At 42.3% G+C, this 15,166-nt stretch overlaps 1 protein-coding gene across 1 annotated transcript in view; it reads left to right on the top strand.

The window, feature by feature from the left end:
• Positions 1 to 15,166, top strand: part of SETD5 (SET domain containing 5) — a 60,801-nt gene that overhangs the window by 22,255 nt on the left and 23,380 nt on the right. The window contains exons 3-13 of the mRNA XM_072347432.1: positions 3,145 to 3,250; positions 4,090 to 4,301; positions 4,623 to 4,681; positions 5,077 to 5,264; positions 6,269 to 6,307; positions 7,827 to 8,069; positions 12,743 to 12,891; positions 13,184 to 13,301; positions 13,706 to 13,815; positions 14,101 to 14,347; positions 14,549 to 14,629. Of these exons, the coding sequence (XP_072203533.1) occupies positions 3,145 to 3,250; positions 4,090 to 4,301; positions 4,623 to 4,681; positions 5,077 to 5,264; positions 6,269 to 6,307; positions 7,827 to 8,069; positions 12,743 to 12,891; positions 13,184 to 13,301; positions 13,706 to 13,815; positions 14,101 to 14,347; positions 14,549 to 14,629 (1,552 nt within the window). The remainder of the gene's footprint in view (positions 1 to 3,144; positions 3,251 to 4,089; positions 4,302 to 4,622; positions 4,682 to 5,076; positions 5,265 to 6,268; positions 6,308 to 7,826; positions 8,070 to 12,742; positions 12,892 to 13,183; positions 13,302 to 13,705; positions 13,816 to 14,100; positions 14,348 to 14,548; positions 14,630 to 15,166) is intronic.

Below are 15,166 nucleotides of genomic sequence, written 5' to 3'. Positions count from 1 at the left end.
TCCTTGAGGGTCCCCATTACAGGATTCTGCCTTTATAGGAGTCAGGGACGTTTCAAATCCTGAAAATACTTTACTGTGATTGTTTCTTAAAGTCCTTGTCATAGAATGGTGTCAATTCACATGAGCACTGTTTTTGTTGGGGACAAGAGGAAGGGCCCATGTTATTTCTGTGTGCTTCTGCCTCCTGTTTTCCTGCATCTTTCTTTGAAGTATGGACTGTAGCATCTATTTTTCTGTGGCATTTTTTAAAGGCTTTTTGAAGATCTGTTTCTCCCGTGTATTAATTACAGGTACCTGCTGTGCAAATACCTGCATGTCAGATTGATCACTGTAGAACAGAGTGCTCCTGTTTCTATTAATTTTGAGCTGTAAGAGCAGTGGACTAGGGTATGAATAATTATTTTGCCCTTCTATCCTGTCCTGTTTTAACTACGTGGAGTCTGAGTACACAGTTGCACTCACTGTGAGACTGCTAATGCTCTTTCTCATGTATCTTGGCACTGGCCCCATTTGTAGGCATTCTTTGTGATCCTGCATTCCACCATAGAGTCTGTATTTTTGCAGACTGTTCCAGATGAGGAGTCGAGCATGTATTAAGTTGTTCGTCTAGAGCTGATATCTAATCCTTCACTTTTCAAGACTTAATATTCAGTGCTGCTTGTCACCGTGCATCTCCCACACCAGTTTAAAGACTCAACATCTAGGCATTTTAAAGTAGGAGAGAGTGCTAAATATTTCACTGGTGTGCTATGTGTTTGCTTTCAGAACTGAGTGGGGCATACCTATGTGTGTCCCTTGTAATATTTAAATATCAAAAAGACTGTCTGTAAACCTTCTGCAAGACGTCTTTCCCACTGGTTGTAAAGAATTTGCAGGTCCAACTTGAGGCTGGGCTGGAGTGCTCTGAAAAAGGCTTTTGAAGATTTCTGAGTTGACTGCTTTCTCTGTTTTCTGAAAACTGGTGATGTCAGGACTTTATTCTCCTGGCTCTGCATTCGTTGCTGCTTTACTGCTGAAGTGTCCCTTGCTGAGTCTGCTCAAAGCTAAGGCCGTCTTCTGCTTCTCTTTTGAAATTCTACAAATTCAATGCATAATATCTGTGCTACTTGAGCTTCTTGTCTCTTACACGGAGTTTCTCAGATGTGCACTGTGAAGTAAATGGGAAGGCAAAAGGAAAATAAGCTGGTCCTCTCTTAAGGCTGAGGTTTAGCATCCCCCTCTAGCCTCTGATGCAGAGGGGAGGTGAAAGTGCTGAAAGATGTTTGTGTTGGGTGATCTCAGAGGGTAAGGCTGTGGAGTACTTCTGCATATTGGAAATTGTTGAAGCTCTTTAGTGGATTGCTGATGAGGGAACAAGGGCCTCAGCGTTGTTGCCCCTGGACACGGTTGCACCAACAGCCATGAAGTTTTATTGCTAATGACTGTGGCAGCGCCGCTGGTATTCCAGGCTGGCTGCAGTTAGCAGTATGAGTGACTTGGGCAGAGTGCAGACCTGCTGCTTGGACTCTTTTCCTTCGAGTATTTCAGCTGAAAGTGTGATGAAGTCGTGAATGATTTTAAATCCATAACAGTCTAGAGATCTTGACCCTGGTTGTGAAGATGCAGCAAGGCTTGATGATGTGCTAAGTCCTATGTGCTGCCTTTTATTAAGAGCTGTCTCTCCTTGGGGATATCGCAACCTGTATCTTCAGCTTTTGACTATGTAGCTGAGAGTAGCTGTGTTAAAAACCAACCCACTTTATGGTGTCATGCATCTAAATCCAGAGCTGCGGAAGCAGGGTTTACATAGGCTAAAGGCCTTCTCGTTTCTGCAGTTCAATAAATCACTGTTCCTTACTACTGAAAAGACAGATCCACCTGACTCCAGAATAAGCCAGCAGCCCGGGAAGTCAGTGCGTTAGAGCGTGTACCGGCTGTGGTGGCAGGGTGGGGCGGACTCGGTACTGCAGAGATTTCAAGAGCTAATAGGAAGTCCAAAGGGCACAGGGGTTAGTGTTCTTGGGTGGTGCCTAAACGCTCCCCCACGCGTGGCCAGTGGCCATTAGTGTCTGAGCACTGCCTGATTCACACTGACAGCATAAGACCCGCTGAGAATCCTGCAAGATCTCACCAGAGCGGCAGAAGTCCAAGGTAAAGTTTTCCTTTCCTGCATTTTTCTTTCCTGCTTGCTCAGCTCCCTGCCGTATTTTTTAAGAGGATTTCAGCTGCAGATATGATTTGGTAATATGCTGCTGTATTCTGCTGCTTCTGATCTGTGCAGAGGTTAGCTGATATCCATCTCCTACTTGGAGGAAGCTCCTAAGACGTAGTGCATTGCCTTGCTGGTATTCTGTCCATAGCCTCATTATCTAATATTCCCTGCATTGAATTGCAGCTGTCCCTTCTCTTAGCAGGGCTTCTGCAGCTTTCTGCAAAGGATATACCTTTCGTTTTGAGCAGTTTTTTTCACCACCGTGTGGTGGAACAGTGCATTGTACCTCAGCAGCAAATTTCTTATTCAGCACATTGCACACCGTTTTGCTGTATGGAATGAACAGGGAGTATCTGATCAGAGTGTGGCTGCTGTCTGTCCAGGTCATGCATTCTGTTGCCCCTTTGTAGCAGGTATCTTCAGCTCCCAGTGGATGCAGTCAGGACAGCTGCGGGTTTCATGCAGACATCATTGTGGGACATTGGACTCTGCTAACGATTAATATCTGAGAGAAACAAGTGCAGATGCAGGAAAGCTGCTTAGCTGCCGTTTGAAGTAAGCTGTTCTGGAGATAACATGGCAATACTATTCAGTGCCTTTGAGATTAAACTGGCCAAGTTCAGAATGCTGAACTATACCCAACTTCCTCAACTATAAGGAAATAGAGCTTCTTACGTGTTTCTTAATTGTTACTATTTTTTTGTAACTTCTCAGACTGAGGCAGGTTTTATGTAAGAGGAGTTATCCAGGGTGGCCCTTACTCAGCTGCTTCCCTCTGTTGAAAGCAGGTTCATCCTGTACAACTTCGGCACGCACAGTGCCTGGTGAAGCGCATAATACACCTTGATTTCATGAAGTTTCTTCATTCATGTGGTGAATAGAAAAGAGCTGTGAATAACTGGCGCTCAAAATGATGTTCTATTGATGGGTTTTACTTCTGGCCCTTTCTGCAGCCCAGAGTCTGTGGAAGCTAGTCCAGCTGTCAGTGAGAAGAATGTGTACTCCAGCCACGGCTATGGGGCCACCCAGAAACACAGCTATCGCGGGCTGCCTTACGCAGTGAGTACTCTCTCTGCAGTGAACCAGCTCTTTACTGTCTGCTTCGCTCTTTTTTCCTTGTTGCATAGCTTTTGCCTGTTCAGCCTTAGAAGGTTTGGCTTACCTTGTGAGGGAACACTTGAGTTACAGCTGAGTTGTACCATACATTTTGCATTTGTGTGTTTATTGTTTGTGAAGACTTGCGTACGTTATAGCAAGTTTTATTAGCATTCTAGGTGACAAGATTTTTTTTTTTAACTGAATGAAGTGTGACTGTATATGAATATGAAGTATTTTCCTGGCAGTAATTCTGTGCCCTCTTTGGTTCATTGTACATTATTTGTGCTTGTTTAAACTACACAGATTTTCATATTGATAATTTATGAAAAATAAGGAGCAGTAAGAAAGAGTGGAAACATGGCTTGAACATGTATTGAGCAGGATGTCATAACATCCTTGAGGTTGAAAGGGATCTTTTGAGATCATGTAGCCTACCCCCACCCTCCGCTCAGGCAGAGTCAGCTGGAGCACATCGCCCAGAACGGAGTCCAGTAGAGTTTTGAATGTCTCAACTAACAGACTTCATGACATCTCTGGGCAGCACGTTCTGGTGTTTGACCACAGGTGTCATCACAGATGGACAGTTAATGATGAAATAGCTTAGTTGCTTTTAAAGAACTTTTATTCATTGATGAATGTAATTCATGAAGAAAACCATTCACCTCTTTCAGAGCTTTACCTCCTTGGTAGATTGAGGAATTCAGATTACTTAACAACCGGTGTAAAACAGTAATAACCTGGGAAGTTTCCAGACATCATATCTTCACATTAAAAGTAGTACTGCCAATACTCATTTTCAGGATCATAATTATGGAGCCCCTCCTCCTCCAACGCCACCAGCCTCTCCTCCTGTCCAGACCATTATACCTCGCGCAGAACTGAACGGCTTGCACTCACCTGATGAGGAGAACTCCGGGGACAGTGAGAGCTCCTCAGAAGGAGAATCAATTCCCACTTGGTGCCACTGCAGTGTTTCTCAAGATGGTTTCCTCCTCAAGTGTGAGAAGTGCAGGTGAGCTTTGGTGCAGTGCAGATCTTGACTGCTCTTTGTGCTGACTTCTCAAGCCAGACTCTTTTCATGTTTGGGCTATGGGTCGGACTTCCTTTTGCTAACTGGAGCGTTCTTTCCAGTGCTTTACCTAGTATTGACCCTCCTCCTTTACGTTGTCAGCCTGACAAGTGTTGGTGGCACCAGGAGTGGAGATGAGGATGTTAAATCGATGTTCTTATCATCCTGGGCCCCACTGAGGGCACGCATCTTGTGACATCCTGTTGAATTTCAAGTGACTTTACTCCTACAAACCAGCTTCAATTGTGCATTCTCGTTTGGCAGAGGAATGAGCAGGGGGAAGGTGATCAGACTCCGCCGCCGGAAGCAGGACAACGTGTCAGGTAAGTGAGTTTGCAATTCTGATAATAGTGACTTTTGCTTTCTTTCTGCAAGACCTTTGTCTTTTGGCTGATGTAATCATCTAATTGTGATCAGCACCTGCTAACGTTCTTTTCCTACCAACCACTGGGATTTTCTTCACTACTACCTCGCCTCAGTTAGTTCTTGGGGCAGTCAGATTATTTTATGAACAAAAATGTGTGTTCATCAGTGCTATTCTGTATCAGAAATCTGGGGAACCTGTTCTCAGCTTGAGAGGGAAAACTGAAACGGTTTAGTTTACTTGGGGAAGAACTGTGTAGAGCTATCGAATTATCTTGATGAAAGTAGTAGTAAGGTTGAGCTGCTCTCTGCGGAATGAATTATAAGGTTGCTAATGAAGCACTCCTTTCTGTAGGTGGGGACAGCAGTGCAACTGAGAGCTGGGATGAAGAACTATCTCCCTCTACAGTGCTGTACACAGCTACGCAGCACACCCCTACAAGCATCACGCTGACTGTCAACCGCGTCCGCAGAACCAAACCGAAGAAAAGGAAGAGGAGTACAGAAAAAGCTCGCACTGCTCCAAAGGCCAAAAAGATCAAGGTATGTGGAATGAGACAACCTTGCTCTTTGATAGTTCCTATCAAATGCTACGTGGAATACTTTTGAGAGTAGATTGTGAGCTTGTCAACAGACAAGCTTTTGTCCTCTGAGGAGTTACTCTTTCTGTTGTAATAATATGACTCCTTTTATTTGTGACCTCCTAGAGTATGTGGCTGTTAGTTTAGAATTACCTTATTCCAGCTCCACCCTTATTTCCCAACACTGTCCATTCATGTTCAGAGGTTTGAACTCTCATATTTTTCCTTCTGCTCTATTTGGATTTGGGGAAGTAGCTCTTGGAGTTTGTCTGCTTATGCCAAAAGAGCAGTCTGTGAATGGAATGAAAAATGAAGTGAACGTGGCCATTTTTAGCAGATTACGTTACACTGGGCTGCAGTGCTTCTTGGCACTGTTCTTCAGAGACAGAGATGGTGTATGTGTGGAGAGCTTTGTAGGTAGCAACAAAGATTTGCTGAGGGATGACTTCACTGTCATTTGTGAGGGTTTGGTGACAAATAATTTTAAATTGCTTGTATTGGAATGGAAGTATGTGTTCTTTCTGATCATCTATTGGCATTACCTGATTTTCCTCGAGTTTAGGGTTCCCTTGAAGTTGTTCTGATAAGCACTGATTAAGTAAAAGAATGGGAGCAGGAATCATGGGAAGTGTTAGAGTATGTTGTAAACTGGCTTGATTCTGTTGTTGACCCTTTCTTCTGTCAGGGTGAGTGGGTTCATTCAGGACAGCATGGCTTTTGATCTTGAGATTTTTATACTAAACACAAAGCAGGACACAAAGTCTTAGCTGACAAAACTTCCTCTGGATTTACATTGCTGAATCTCTTTACGAATGTCCATTGCTTCTTCTGTAGGTCTTTCTGTATTTCTTGCCATCTGTTATTAACAGTTGATCTGTTCTGTAAGATCTCACATTCTGAAGCGCTAATTTTGAGGAAAGGTTATAAAATTGTTTTTTTTCTTCTCTCTCCTTGTACCGGGGACAGGCTTTTCGAGAGGGCTCACGGAAGTCTCTGAGAATGAAGGTGAGTGGAACTGAGAAGCATCTGTGATAACACTATGTTGTTGTTGTTGTTTGGTTGGGTTTTTTACCCTCTAATTTTGTGCCTCTCATTGTTTGTCTGGGGAATTTCTCACTGTGGTGTCTGTCAAAATAATCCCAAGCCTTTCCACACACTACAAGCTGGCCTGCTTTAAAGGGTATCCCATGAATCACCCCTTGAACCTTGCTTTTGCTTCAGATGGCTCATCACTTTCTGTAAGTTAGTATCATCCTGTTCCAAGAGATAAGACTGATTCATGACACCTTAGAGTGAGGCGTTTAAGATGCAGAACTGGTTGTGGCTGCTCTCTTGTGAGGTCACTTATCATTTGACTGCATCAAATTAAATGTTGGTGTCCCTAGCAGTGTTGCCTCTTTTCTTTCCACATCCTCTTACTTGGGGTGGATAGAATGGTATATTTATCTCTTTTTTCTTTTTTTTCTCAATACTAATTGGTTTGGTTATACAATATGAAGCTTATTTGACAAAAAAATAAAATAAAAGCTAAGGGGAGGGAGCAAGTTACCTTGAAGTTCCCTCAAATTCCATCTGACCCAGTCCTGTAAATGGAGGTGACTCCAAGCGGTTGACTCAGAGGAAATGGGGAGATTCTGTGGTGTGTCTGTCTGGGTGCATGCATGTCTCCATAGTACTTGAGTGCCTAGAGAGGCTAAACATATGTGCAATTTGTATGCTTTTAATATGTATATTGAAAATGATCATTTTTCAATGGTTCTGGTTACTGATACTTCAGTGTGTCATACATCTTGGTCCTGAAAGCCAGTTAAGTTTTTTACCTCTGGAATATTATTCATTGATTATTTCACTTATTGTCAAGGAAAGAGTGAAGCTTATTTTTTATCCTACCAGCCTCTTTTCATCTCCTCCCTTACAAGATGATATAAATGGATTACCTGATTTTACCCTCTCTTCTTTATACTGCTTAGGACTTGCAGTTTTAACCTTCTAGGTATTAGCTTGTGCAGTACATTCAGTTTCTTGAAGCCTTGGTGACCATTTAGCCAGAAGGTTTTTTTAGGAGTATTTTGGGATCAGTCCCTGCAAAGACTGAGGTACAATCAGCATCATCTAGCATTATGTTGGCTGTGAGTGGGTTGACTGTAAGACAAGCTTGTATGAGATTTACTTGCATTTGTGTGTTCTGTTCCTTTGCTTTTTTAATCTGCATAAATATTTTTTTCCAGAGTGACTTAAAAAGCTCTTCTTTTGGCCAAGTGCTGACTACATTGTCTTGTATGTAACAGTGCCAAATACCCATTTTCAAGAGGTCTTAGTCTGACACACAGATTTATAGATTCCCGAGTGCTCTGTTGTACAGTATTTTTGAAGGATGGAGATTCTGAAAAAGGTGTCATCATAACCAGTGCTTTCTTGACTTTCAGTACATACACCTCTTTTGTAGTCTGTTGATAGGCTCAGAGCACTACGTATAGGTTTTGCCCATTGTGTGCTAGTCATTCACCCTTTGCTCTTTGTGCAGAATTCCCCTTCTGAAGCACATGCCTTGGATGAAAACACAGCTGAAGGGTGGGAGAATCGAATACGACTCTGGACAGATCAGTATGAAGAAGCCTTTACTAACCAGTACAGCGCTGATGTACAAAACCTGTTGGAGCGTCATCTGAACTCTAATAAAGAATATGTGGGCAAAACTGCTATGCTAGACACAATCAACAAAACAGAGTTGGCCTGCAATAATACCGTTATTGGGTCCCAGATGCAGGTAAGAGCTAATGTGACAAAAGAAGTGGGATGGGTGAGGTGCTCTAGCTGCTGGGCATGTGTTGTGGCTACGGGGGAGCAGTAACGTAGCAGGTCTCAGGAAGGATGTGGGGCCTTCTTTGAGTATAGATTCAGGAACACTTGTATTCAGTTACATCAGCGTTATAAAGTTGGGGCCTTTTGTACACTTCTGCAGTAAGATTCACTGGTGCTTTACTGTAAGTAATTCTGGTGACTGAATGACCGAGTTTGGCAGAGCCAGATCTCTCCTTTCCTGGAAATAGGAAGCTTCCTGCCTTGTAGCTGAGACTTCATATCTTGTGTGTTTTTTTTTTTCATTATGGTTCATATTATGTGTGAAACTATTTTAAAGAAGCCTTTCAACATTACTATTACTTGGACTCTGATAATTTTCAAATACTGCATGATTACAGTTGATTTTAGGGAACTGTACCTAATTCTGTCCCTTCTGAGATATGCAGAGGAGGTCAATGTTTTGCCAGCTTTATGGCATGCATGTAGAAAAGGAGAAACAGTCAAAGGATGCTTGAGTTGTGTTTATCCTCTCCTTTGCTGTTCTGAGTTGATGCTTCATGCGGTTCATGAGTTGTTTGGAGAGGAGCATTCCCACTCATTTCAGGTGTTGTGGGGTTTCCTTGTTTAGAGGAACTGAAGATAGGTGGAACTGAAAAGGGTAGGCTCCAAAAACAGATGTGGGGCATCTCTCCTTCAGAATGGCAGCACAGTCAGAAACCTGAATATCAGGTATATGTTTGTGCTTGAATCATTCTTGTTTATATCAGGTGACTCACCTCTCTGTGAAGTTCATGAGTTCCCTCCCAACTTTCCCTCTGTTTTCATGTAGGTGAAGCACACCAGGCAGATCATAGATAATGCCAGTAAGAGAGAGTGCAAAACAGGGACTTTAGACTCCTTCCTTCCACTCTTGCCTCTAGATCTACAGTAATAAAACATAGGAGGAGGAGGGAATAACCTTTCTATACATCTGACTGAATGGCCTTTCTAAATGGAGGAACCGTGAATACAGTTCCCCTGGAGTACACGGGGGGAAATGTTCTGCTTTTCTTGAAGATGTAATATTTTCTGAGTCTTACACGTAGTTTTCAAACTCCTTCATATTAATTTTAGAAGAGGACCTGGAATAAACAGTAAAACATACGCTATTTTCTTTTTGTCACCTTCACAGCATATAGCAGGACAGATGGTTATAAAAGAGCACCATACGTAAGAGTGCTTGTTCTTGTCATGCTTTCTTGCACTTTCCCTCTCCTGTACAGGTGTAGATTTTCCCACAGGGAGAAGTGACCGACATTCCAAATCAGAAGGTTCCGAATGGAATCACAAAGAAACAAAAAGATTTAAGTTGCAGAACTTTATAGTGAGTTGCAGTTGCTCTAAACAAGCTGTAGGTAGGTAGCTTTCATTCCAAATGCTGGCAAAGTACAAAGGGAATTGATGTCTGTGGTATCTCTTGGATACTGAGGAAGGTTGTCCTGGGCTGCTGCCGCTTGTCAGCCCTTCTGTCCTTGTTTACCCTGCTCAGCAGATGGCTGCAAAGCATTGTGAGGATGCTAGCTGGTACAGGTGTGGAGTGACCAGCCAGGAATATGAGGTCTCTTATCCTGTGCTTTATGTCTTCTATTGACTCATTTGTCTCACCTCTGTTGGGTTAACTGAGAAGGTTTCTCATTTTGCATCACCTACCATTTCACTGGATATCATTACTGGACATAAAAATAGCTCTTCTAGAAGATGAGAAAATAGGTACTTCCAAATGGGAAAAAATATGCAAATACTGCTGTGCTTGTCCATGAAGACTCTCAAGCATGCAGAAAGGAATAAAAATAGAATGTCATATATGTCCTGTGTGCTCTTACAGTTGATTAGCTTGGGTAAACAGTGATGCGAGTGTAGTCTGTGTATTCTTCCGAGGGAAAAAAGCATATAAAGGGTGGGGGAGGGAAATGGTGACCTAAAAGCTTCCCCAAACTAGGATGAGTAGGAAGAGGTGGGCTAAGAAGTTTCACCCCGGATATGAGATTTTGATCATTGGGATGGACTAACTAAGCTAGTTGTATACTATCCAAATGATGCAAAGGAAAGCTTCTGAAACCTAAAGCTGCTTGGTACCAGGAATAAAAACAACTAGGTGGCCAGATGCCTGTCAGTTTGAAAGCGATGAAGCGCTTTTCTGCCTTCTATTGCCAGAGCAAACCCAGGGTCATTATTTGCCCTTTGTTGCCTCTGATAATTGCTGACTTGAGCTCAAACCCCTGATTGATTTCCCATGCTAAAGTGAAGAGCTTTTATAAAATAAAGCCACCGAGTATTATGCAGATGTTGCTCTGCAAAAATATCAGAACGGTTTTGTCTGATTACCAGTCAGCAATCCCTGGCCTATGACGTGCGTAAAATCATTTGTTCTTTTCACACATGAAAGCATGGCAGCTAATCCTCTTCATATTTCTAAATTCAGAGTACGAAAAACAAGCTGAGCTAGGATCTTACAGAAATGCTGAGATCATTCCTGTTGTACCAAACTGAGATCATTGTGAGGCTTTACAGATGCACTGATTCTCTCTCCTCCATGGGTTTTCTTTTCCTTTCACCATCTCACTTCATCCTACTGGTGTTCCACAAGCTGTTCTCCAAAATGAGGTGAACAGTAATGCAAAGCAGTCATGGACCGAAGGCAGCAGTGAAGGCCACCAGATAATAATTCACATTTCTAAAAGATACAAAGAAAACTATAGAACTGTGAAATAATTAAGGTTGGAAGGAAACAAGAAGCTCAGTTGGTCCTTCCCTCCTGCATACAGAGCCTGTTTAAATAAGGAGCTGATCATAACAGAAAATATGTGATTGTGACCACAGCATACTACTGTTCTCAGTAAAGGAAAGCATCTTATCTTAGAGTTTATTCATGTTATGGGGTTGTTGATCAGAAATCGGGGCTAGCAGTGGGACTTCTTGGTCCTAAAATATTTCTTTCATGCCGTTTAATGGGTTTCTCTGGACTTGGGAAATGATCTGTGTGCTCCTGTTGGGATTCAAGATACAACACTGCAAGGCTTTTCGTAGTCTCTCTAATCCATGCATTCAGGTTTTTCCAATTGTCTGCAGATATATTGGTATGAAAATGTTTGCAAGAGTTGTGCCCTGTAGGCATGGTAAACATAGCACTGGATATATCTCTACAAGAAGATCTGGAATAGCAAGGCCATTATTCCCATCTGCATAGGTTTCAAATGAATATTTTTATAAAGCTATTTTTGTCCTGGAGACCTGAGTGAGAGAATTCGACTAATAGATCTTTCTTTACTGGCTGATCCAAGATTTGCAGTGTAATGTCATATTAAAACAATGAAAGCCTCCTTCTTCCCAAAGAGATTTATTCAAAACACATGTAAGATTGCAGGGTAAAGTCTGTGATTCATGGCTCTCAACGTGGTCAGCATGGAGGGCTTCGTTTCTTCCCAGTGCTGAGTGCTGCCTTAGGGCGTTAGCTTCTGTTTTCATGAGGTTAGATGTCATCATTCTGCTGTTTTTCAGATTGAGCCCTTTCTTAAGCTAATGTGATTTTTATTCAGATGAGCAGACTGCACAGTAGCTGTTTCTAACGAGTTTCATCAGGAGAAGTTGGGAGCTTTCCTTCAACAACATCATGTGGTTTACTTCTAATTTAGATAGATGGATGTCACTGTTGCTGAAGCAAGAACACTTATGTCTCGGTTCAGTCTGGAGAAGTATCAAGAAGTGGTCCTTATGAACAATGAATAACATACTTAGGAAGGAGCACGCTCAGTTCCCTTGTGGTGAGGCAGCCAGCCATCTTCACAGAACTCTGCAAATTTCCCAAATTTGTATGTGCAGAGAGATTTAACCTGCTAAGCAAAGGAAGGTTTTTTGGTTTTTCAATAAAAGAAGTCTTTTCTATGTCCCGGTGTTTATAATATCCTTCCATTGTGCCATAAAACGTGTCATTTTTGGATGTTTGTGCTTAAAGACCAGTGTGGCTTCATACTGTCAAGGCATGTTGTGAAAATCCATTGTAATAGAAAGTAGACTTGAACATGAAGGAGATTCACTGAACTGTCAGCATCTGCTTAAAAATGTATTTCTTCATGTTAAAAAAAAAAAGTGTGATAAAATCCTCAGCACTGGTTGATCAGGAAGATGAAGAAGATTCTGGATGGAGATGGAAATTGACAGCTTAAGTCTTTGGCTTGTTAGCTAGAATTACCATCCTCTGCAGAAGGAAAAGCTTCTGTTTTTCCTCTGAATGTGTGACAACCCACAATTTAGGGAAGATTTGAGTTATTCTGTCTGTGAAAGTGGCCATAATTGCAGAGCAGTTCCCTATTAGAAGCAACTGACAGGTCTGGTTATGCCTCCTAGCTGCAAGACTAAAACCCTCTGTCTGATAGATCTGTGAGTCTGTTGAAGGAAAGAAATAAGTACTTTGTTTTTGATAAGTATAATCAAGGTCATTGGTTATCACTAAACTGTTACAGGATAACAGAATAAACAATATATTGACTGGATGTATGTGCAGTTTTTGGATGTTTCTGCCGGATTAATTTTTCTTGTATTCTCTCCATGAGTTGCAGGCCTTTGGTTTAAACACTTGTATTTCACTCTTTTTTGTTACAGCTGCAGCTGGGACGGGTGACTCGGGTTCAGAAGCACCGGAAGATCCTGAGGGCAGCAAGAGACTTGGCACTAGATACCCTTATAATTGAGTATCGAGGGAAGGTTATGTTACGACAGCAATTCGAGGTCAATGGGCATTTCTTCAAAAAGTAAGAGTACTACAAAATGATTAGTTTGAGAGCATCGTGGCACAGAGAGGGCTAATGCACACTTGCAGGGCCCTTGTCATCTGTGCCACCCATAGAAATGTGAAATCAAATATATAACCTCAGCTTGATGCTCTGCTTATGAACCAGAACCCACTGAAGTAAATCTGTTCGATCTTGCTCATGGAAATGCATAGGCTTCCAGAGCAGCAGTACTGATTGAAACACCGCTTTCTGTTTTAAATGCCATGGGAATTGACTATTTGGGGATTGAGACATTCTGTTACTTCTCCAGGCCATATCCATTTGTGCTGTTCTACTCCAAGTTCAATGGCGTTGAAATGTGTGTTGATGCCCGCACCTTTGGTAACGATGCCAGGTTCATCAGGCGCTCCTGCACTCCAAATGCAGAGGTAAATTCTCTTCCCCATCACCAAAACTGCAGATAAATTTTACATAAGTCTGATGCATTTACTTTTTATGAATATTCAAATTTAGAATGCGGTAAACAGGGTGAATTCTCTGCATCTCTTGCTCATTTGATGGTTTATATTTGGAATAAGAGATCAGCAGAAGGTTGGGAAAGTGAGTTTTTTCTTGAAGGGAAATGTTTCCATTAAGGTTTCATCTGGCTGCAGAATTATAGGGTAAGCAGGTGTGAGTGGAAAAGCATAGGATAGCGGTGAAACAGGCTTTTCTCTTTAGCATAATTATTCATGTAATATTTGAGAACTACTTTACTGAAGGAGTCTTCCCTCTCAGAAATAAGAAGTGCAACTTGTGGAGATGTTAGTTTATCTCTGCTTTGTTTAACAAGGTTCGTCATGTGATTGCTGATGGGATGATCCACCTGTGTATCTATGCTGTTGCCACCATTGCCAAGGACACAGAGGTTACCATCGCCTTTGACTATGAGTACAACATCTGGTGAGTCCTTCACCTCGCCCAGGAGCTCTCCACTGCCCTCCTGGACTGGACATCTTCCTCCAGCCCTTTCCTCGCATTCTACATTTTGCTCCGTTTTCTACTGAATTGCATTTTCCGGCTATTCTGTCCAGTTCTGCTGGCATATTCTACAGTAGAGGCCATAAGGTAGCCTGCTGTCCTTGCTTTGACACGTGGTGAGATGTTTAGTAGGAGATGCATTGAATGTCTCTGTGCAAGGGTTGAGAAATGAAGAGTGACACGAATTATGTTTGTGTTTTGGAGCAGCAACTATAAAGTGGACTGTGCGTGTCACAAGGGGAACCGGAATTGCCCTGTGCAGAAACGTAGCCCAAATGCTGCAGAACACCTACCTCCACCTGTTTTAGGCACACTGATTGGGGCAGAAACACGCCGACGAAAAGCCCGTCGAAAGGAGCTAGAAATGGAACAGCAGAGCGTTGTGTTGGATGAGAACATCAGTCAACAAACAGAAGAAGTTCCAGAGGGACCTGCTGCAGTCAGTGACAATGAGGTAGAACTCCTGACGTTTTGTCAGATACCTTTGTTGTTGAATGGTTTTATTGGTATGGAATCTCATCAGGGATAATACTGTGTCTTCAGAACAGAAACTGCCTGAGGCCTTTTTTAAACCTTAGATTTCTATGAGAATCTTGAGAACTTTAAAATGCTGCCAGATTTTGTTTGTTCTGCTAAGTCCTGACTTCTCTTTTAGGTTGCAGATAAGGAGGAGAAACAAGAAGAGGAGAAAGAGGAGTCTGTAGATGAACAAGGAACCTTGGTCCACAGCAGACGGGCAAGTACCTTTCTGTTTATCATTCCCCTTACAACTGGCTTCATGTAGTGACCAGCAGGTCCAGCTGGTTATTTCATTTGTTACAACACAAATTCCAGCTCTTGGTGGTCATCAGTTAACTCCACACAACAGGATTTAGGTGAAGACATTGCAATTATGGAAGATTTATTTCCTGGTTGAAAGGTTTAGCTGTTAGTTTCAGGGCTGTTTTATTGTCAAACTCATACCTCTAAAAAGACGGTGCTAGGTTCAAAAAAGGTAATTGCACCCTTTTTATGTTCCTGCAGTGCCCCTCATTTTGCCAGCCCAAGAATTTATGGAGCCATATCATGAGCCACAACCTTGACCCTTTTTGATGAGTTGGGCTTGTTAACCTGCATCTGTTCTATGTATGAGTTGACTGAACTGTTGTGCAAATATGTTGCCGTGAGGGAAGGGGGTAGGATGACGTGGCAAACCTTTTCAAGAAGGATAGGCTACCAACAGCATTTCTGGCACAAATCAGCAAAAGTCACTATATTCTTTATTAGGAAATCC

The sequence above is a fragment of the Excalfactoria chinensis genome, chromosome 12 (genome assembly GCF_039878825.1).
Source record: "Excalfactoria chinensis isolate bCotChi1 chromosome 12, bCotChi1.hap2, whole genome shotgun sequence".
Lineage (NCBI taxonomy): Eukaryota > Metazoa > Chordata > Aves > Galliformes > Phasianidae > Excalfactoria > Excalfactoria chinensis.
The sequence above is the reverse complement of the archived record's forward strand: the minus strand, read 5'-3'. Positions and strand labels throughout refer to the sequence as shown.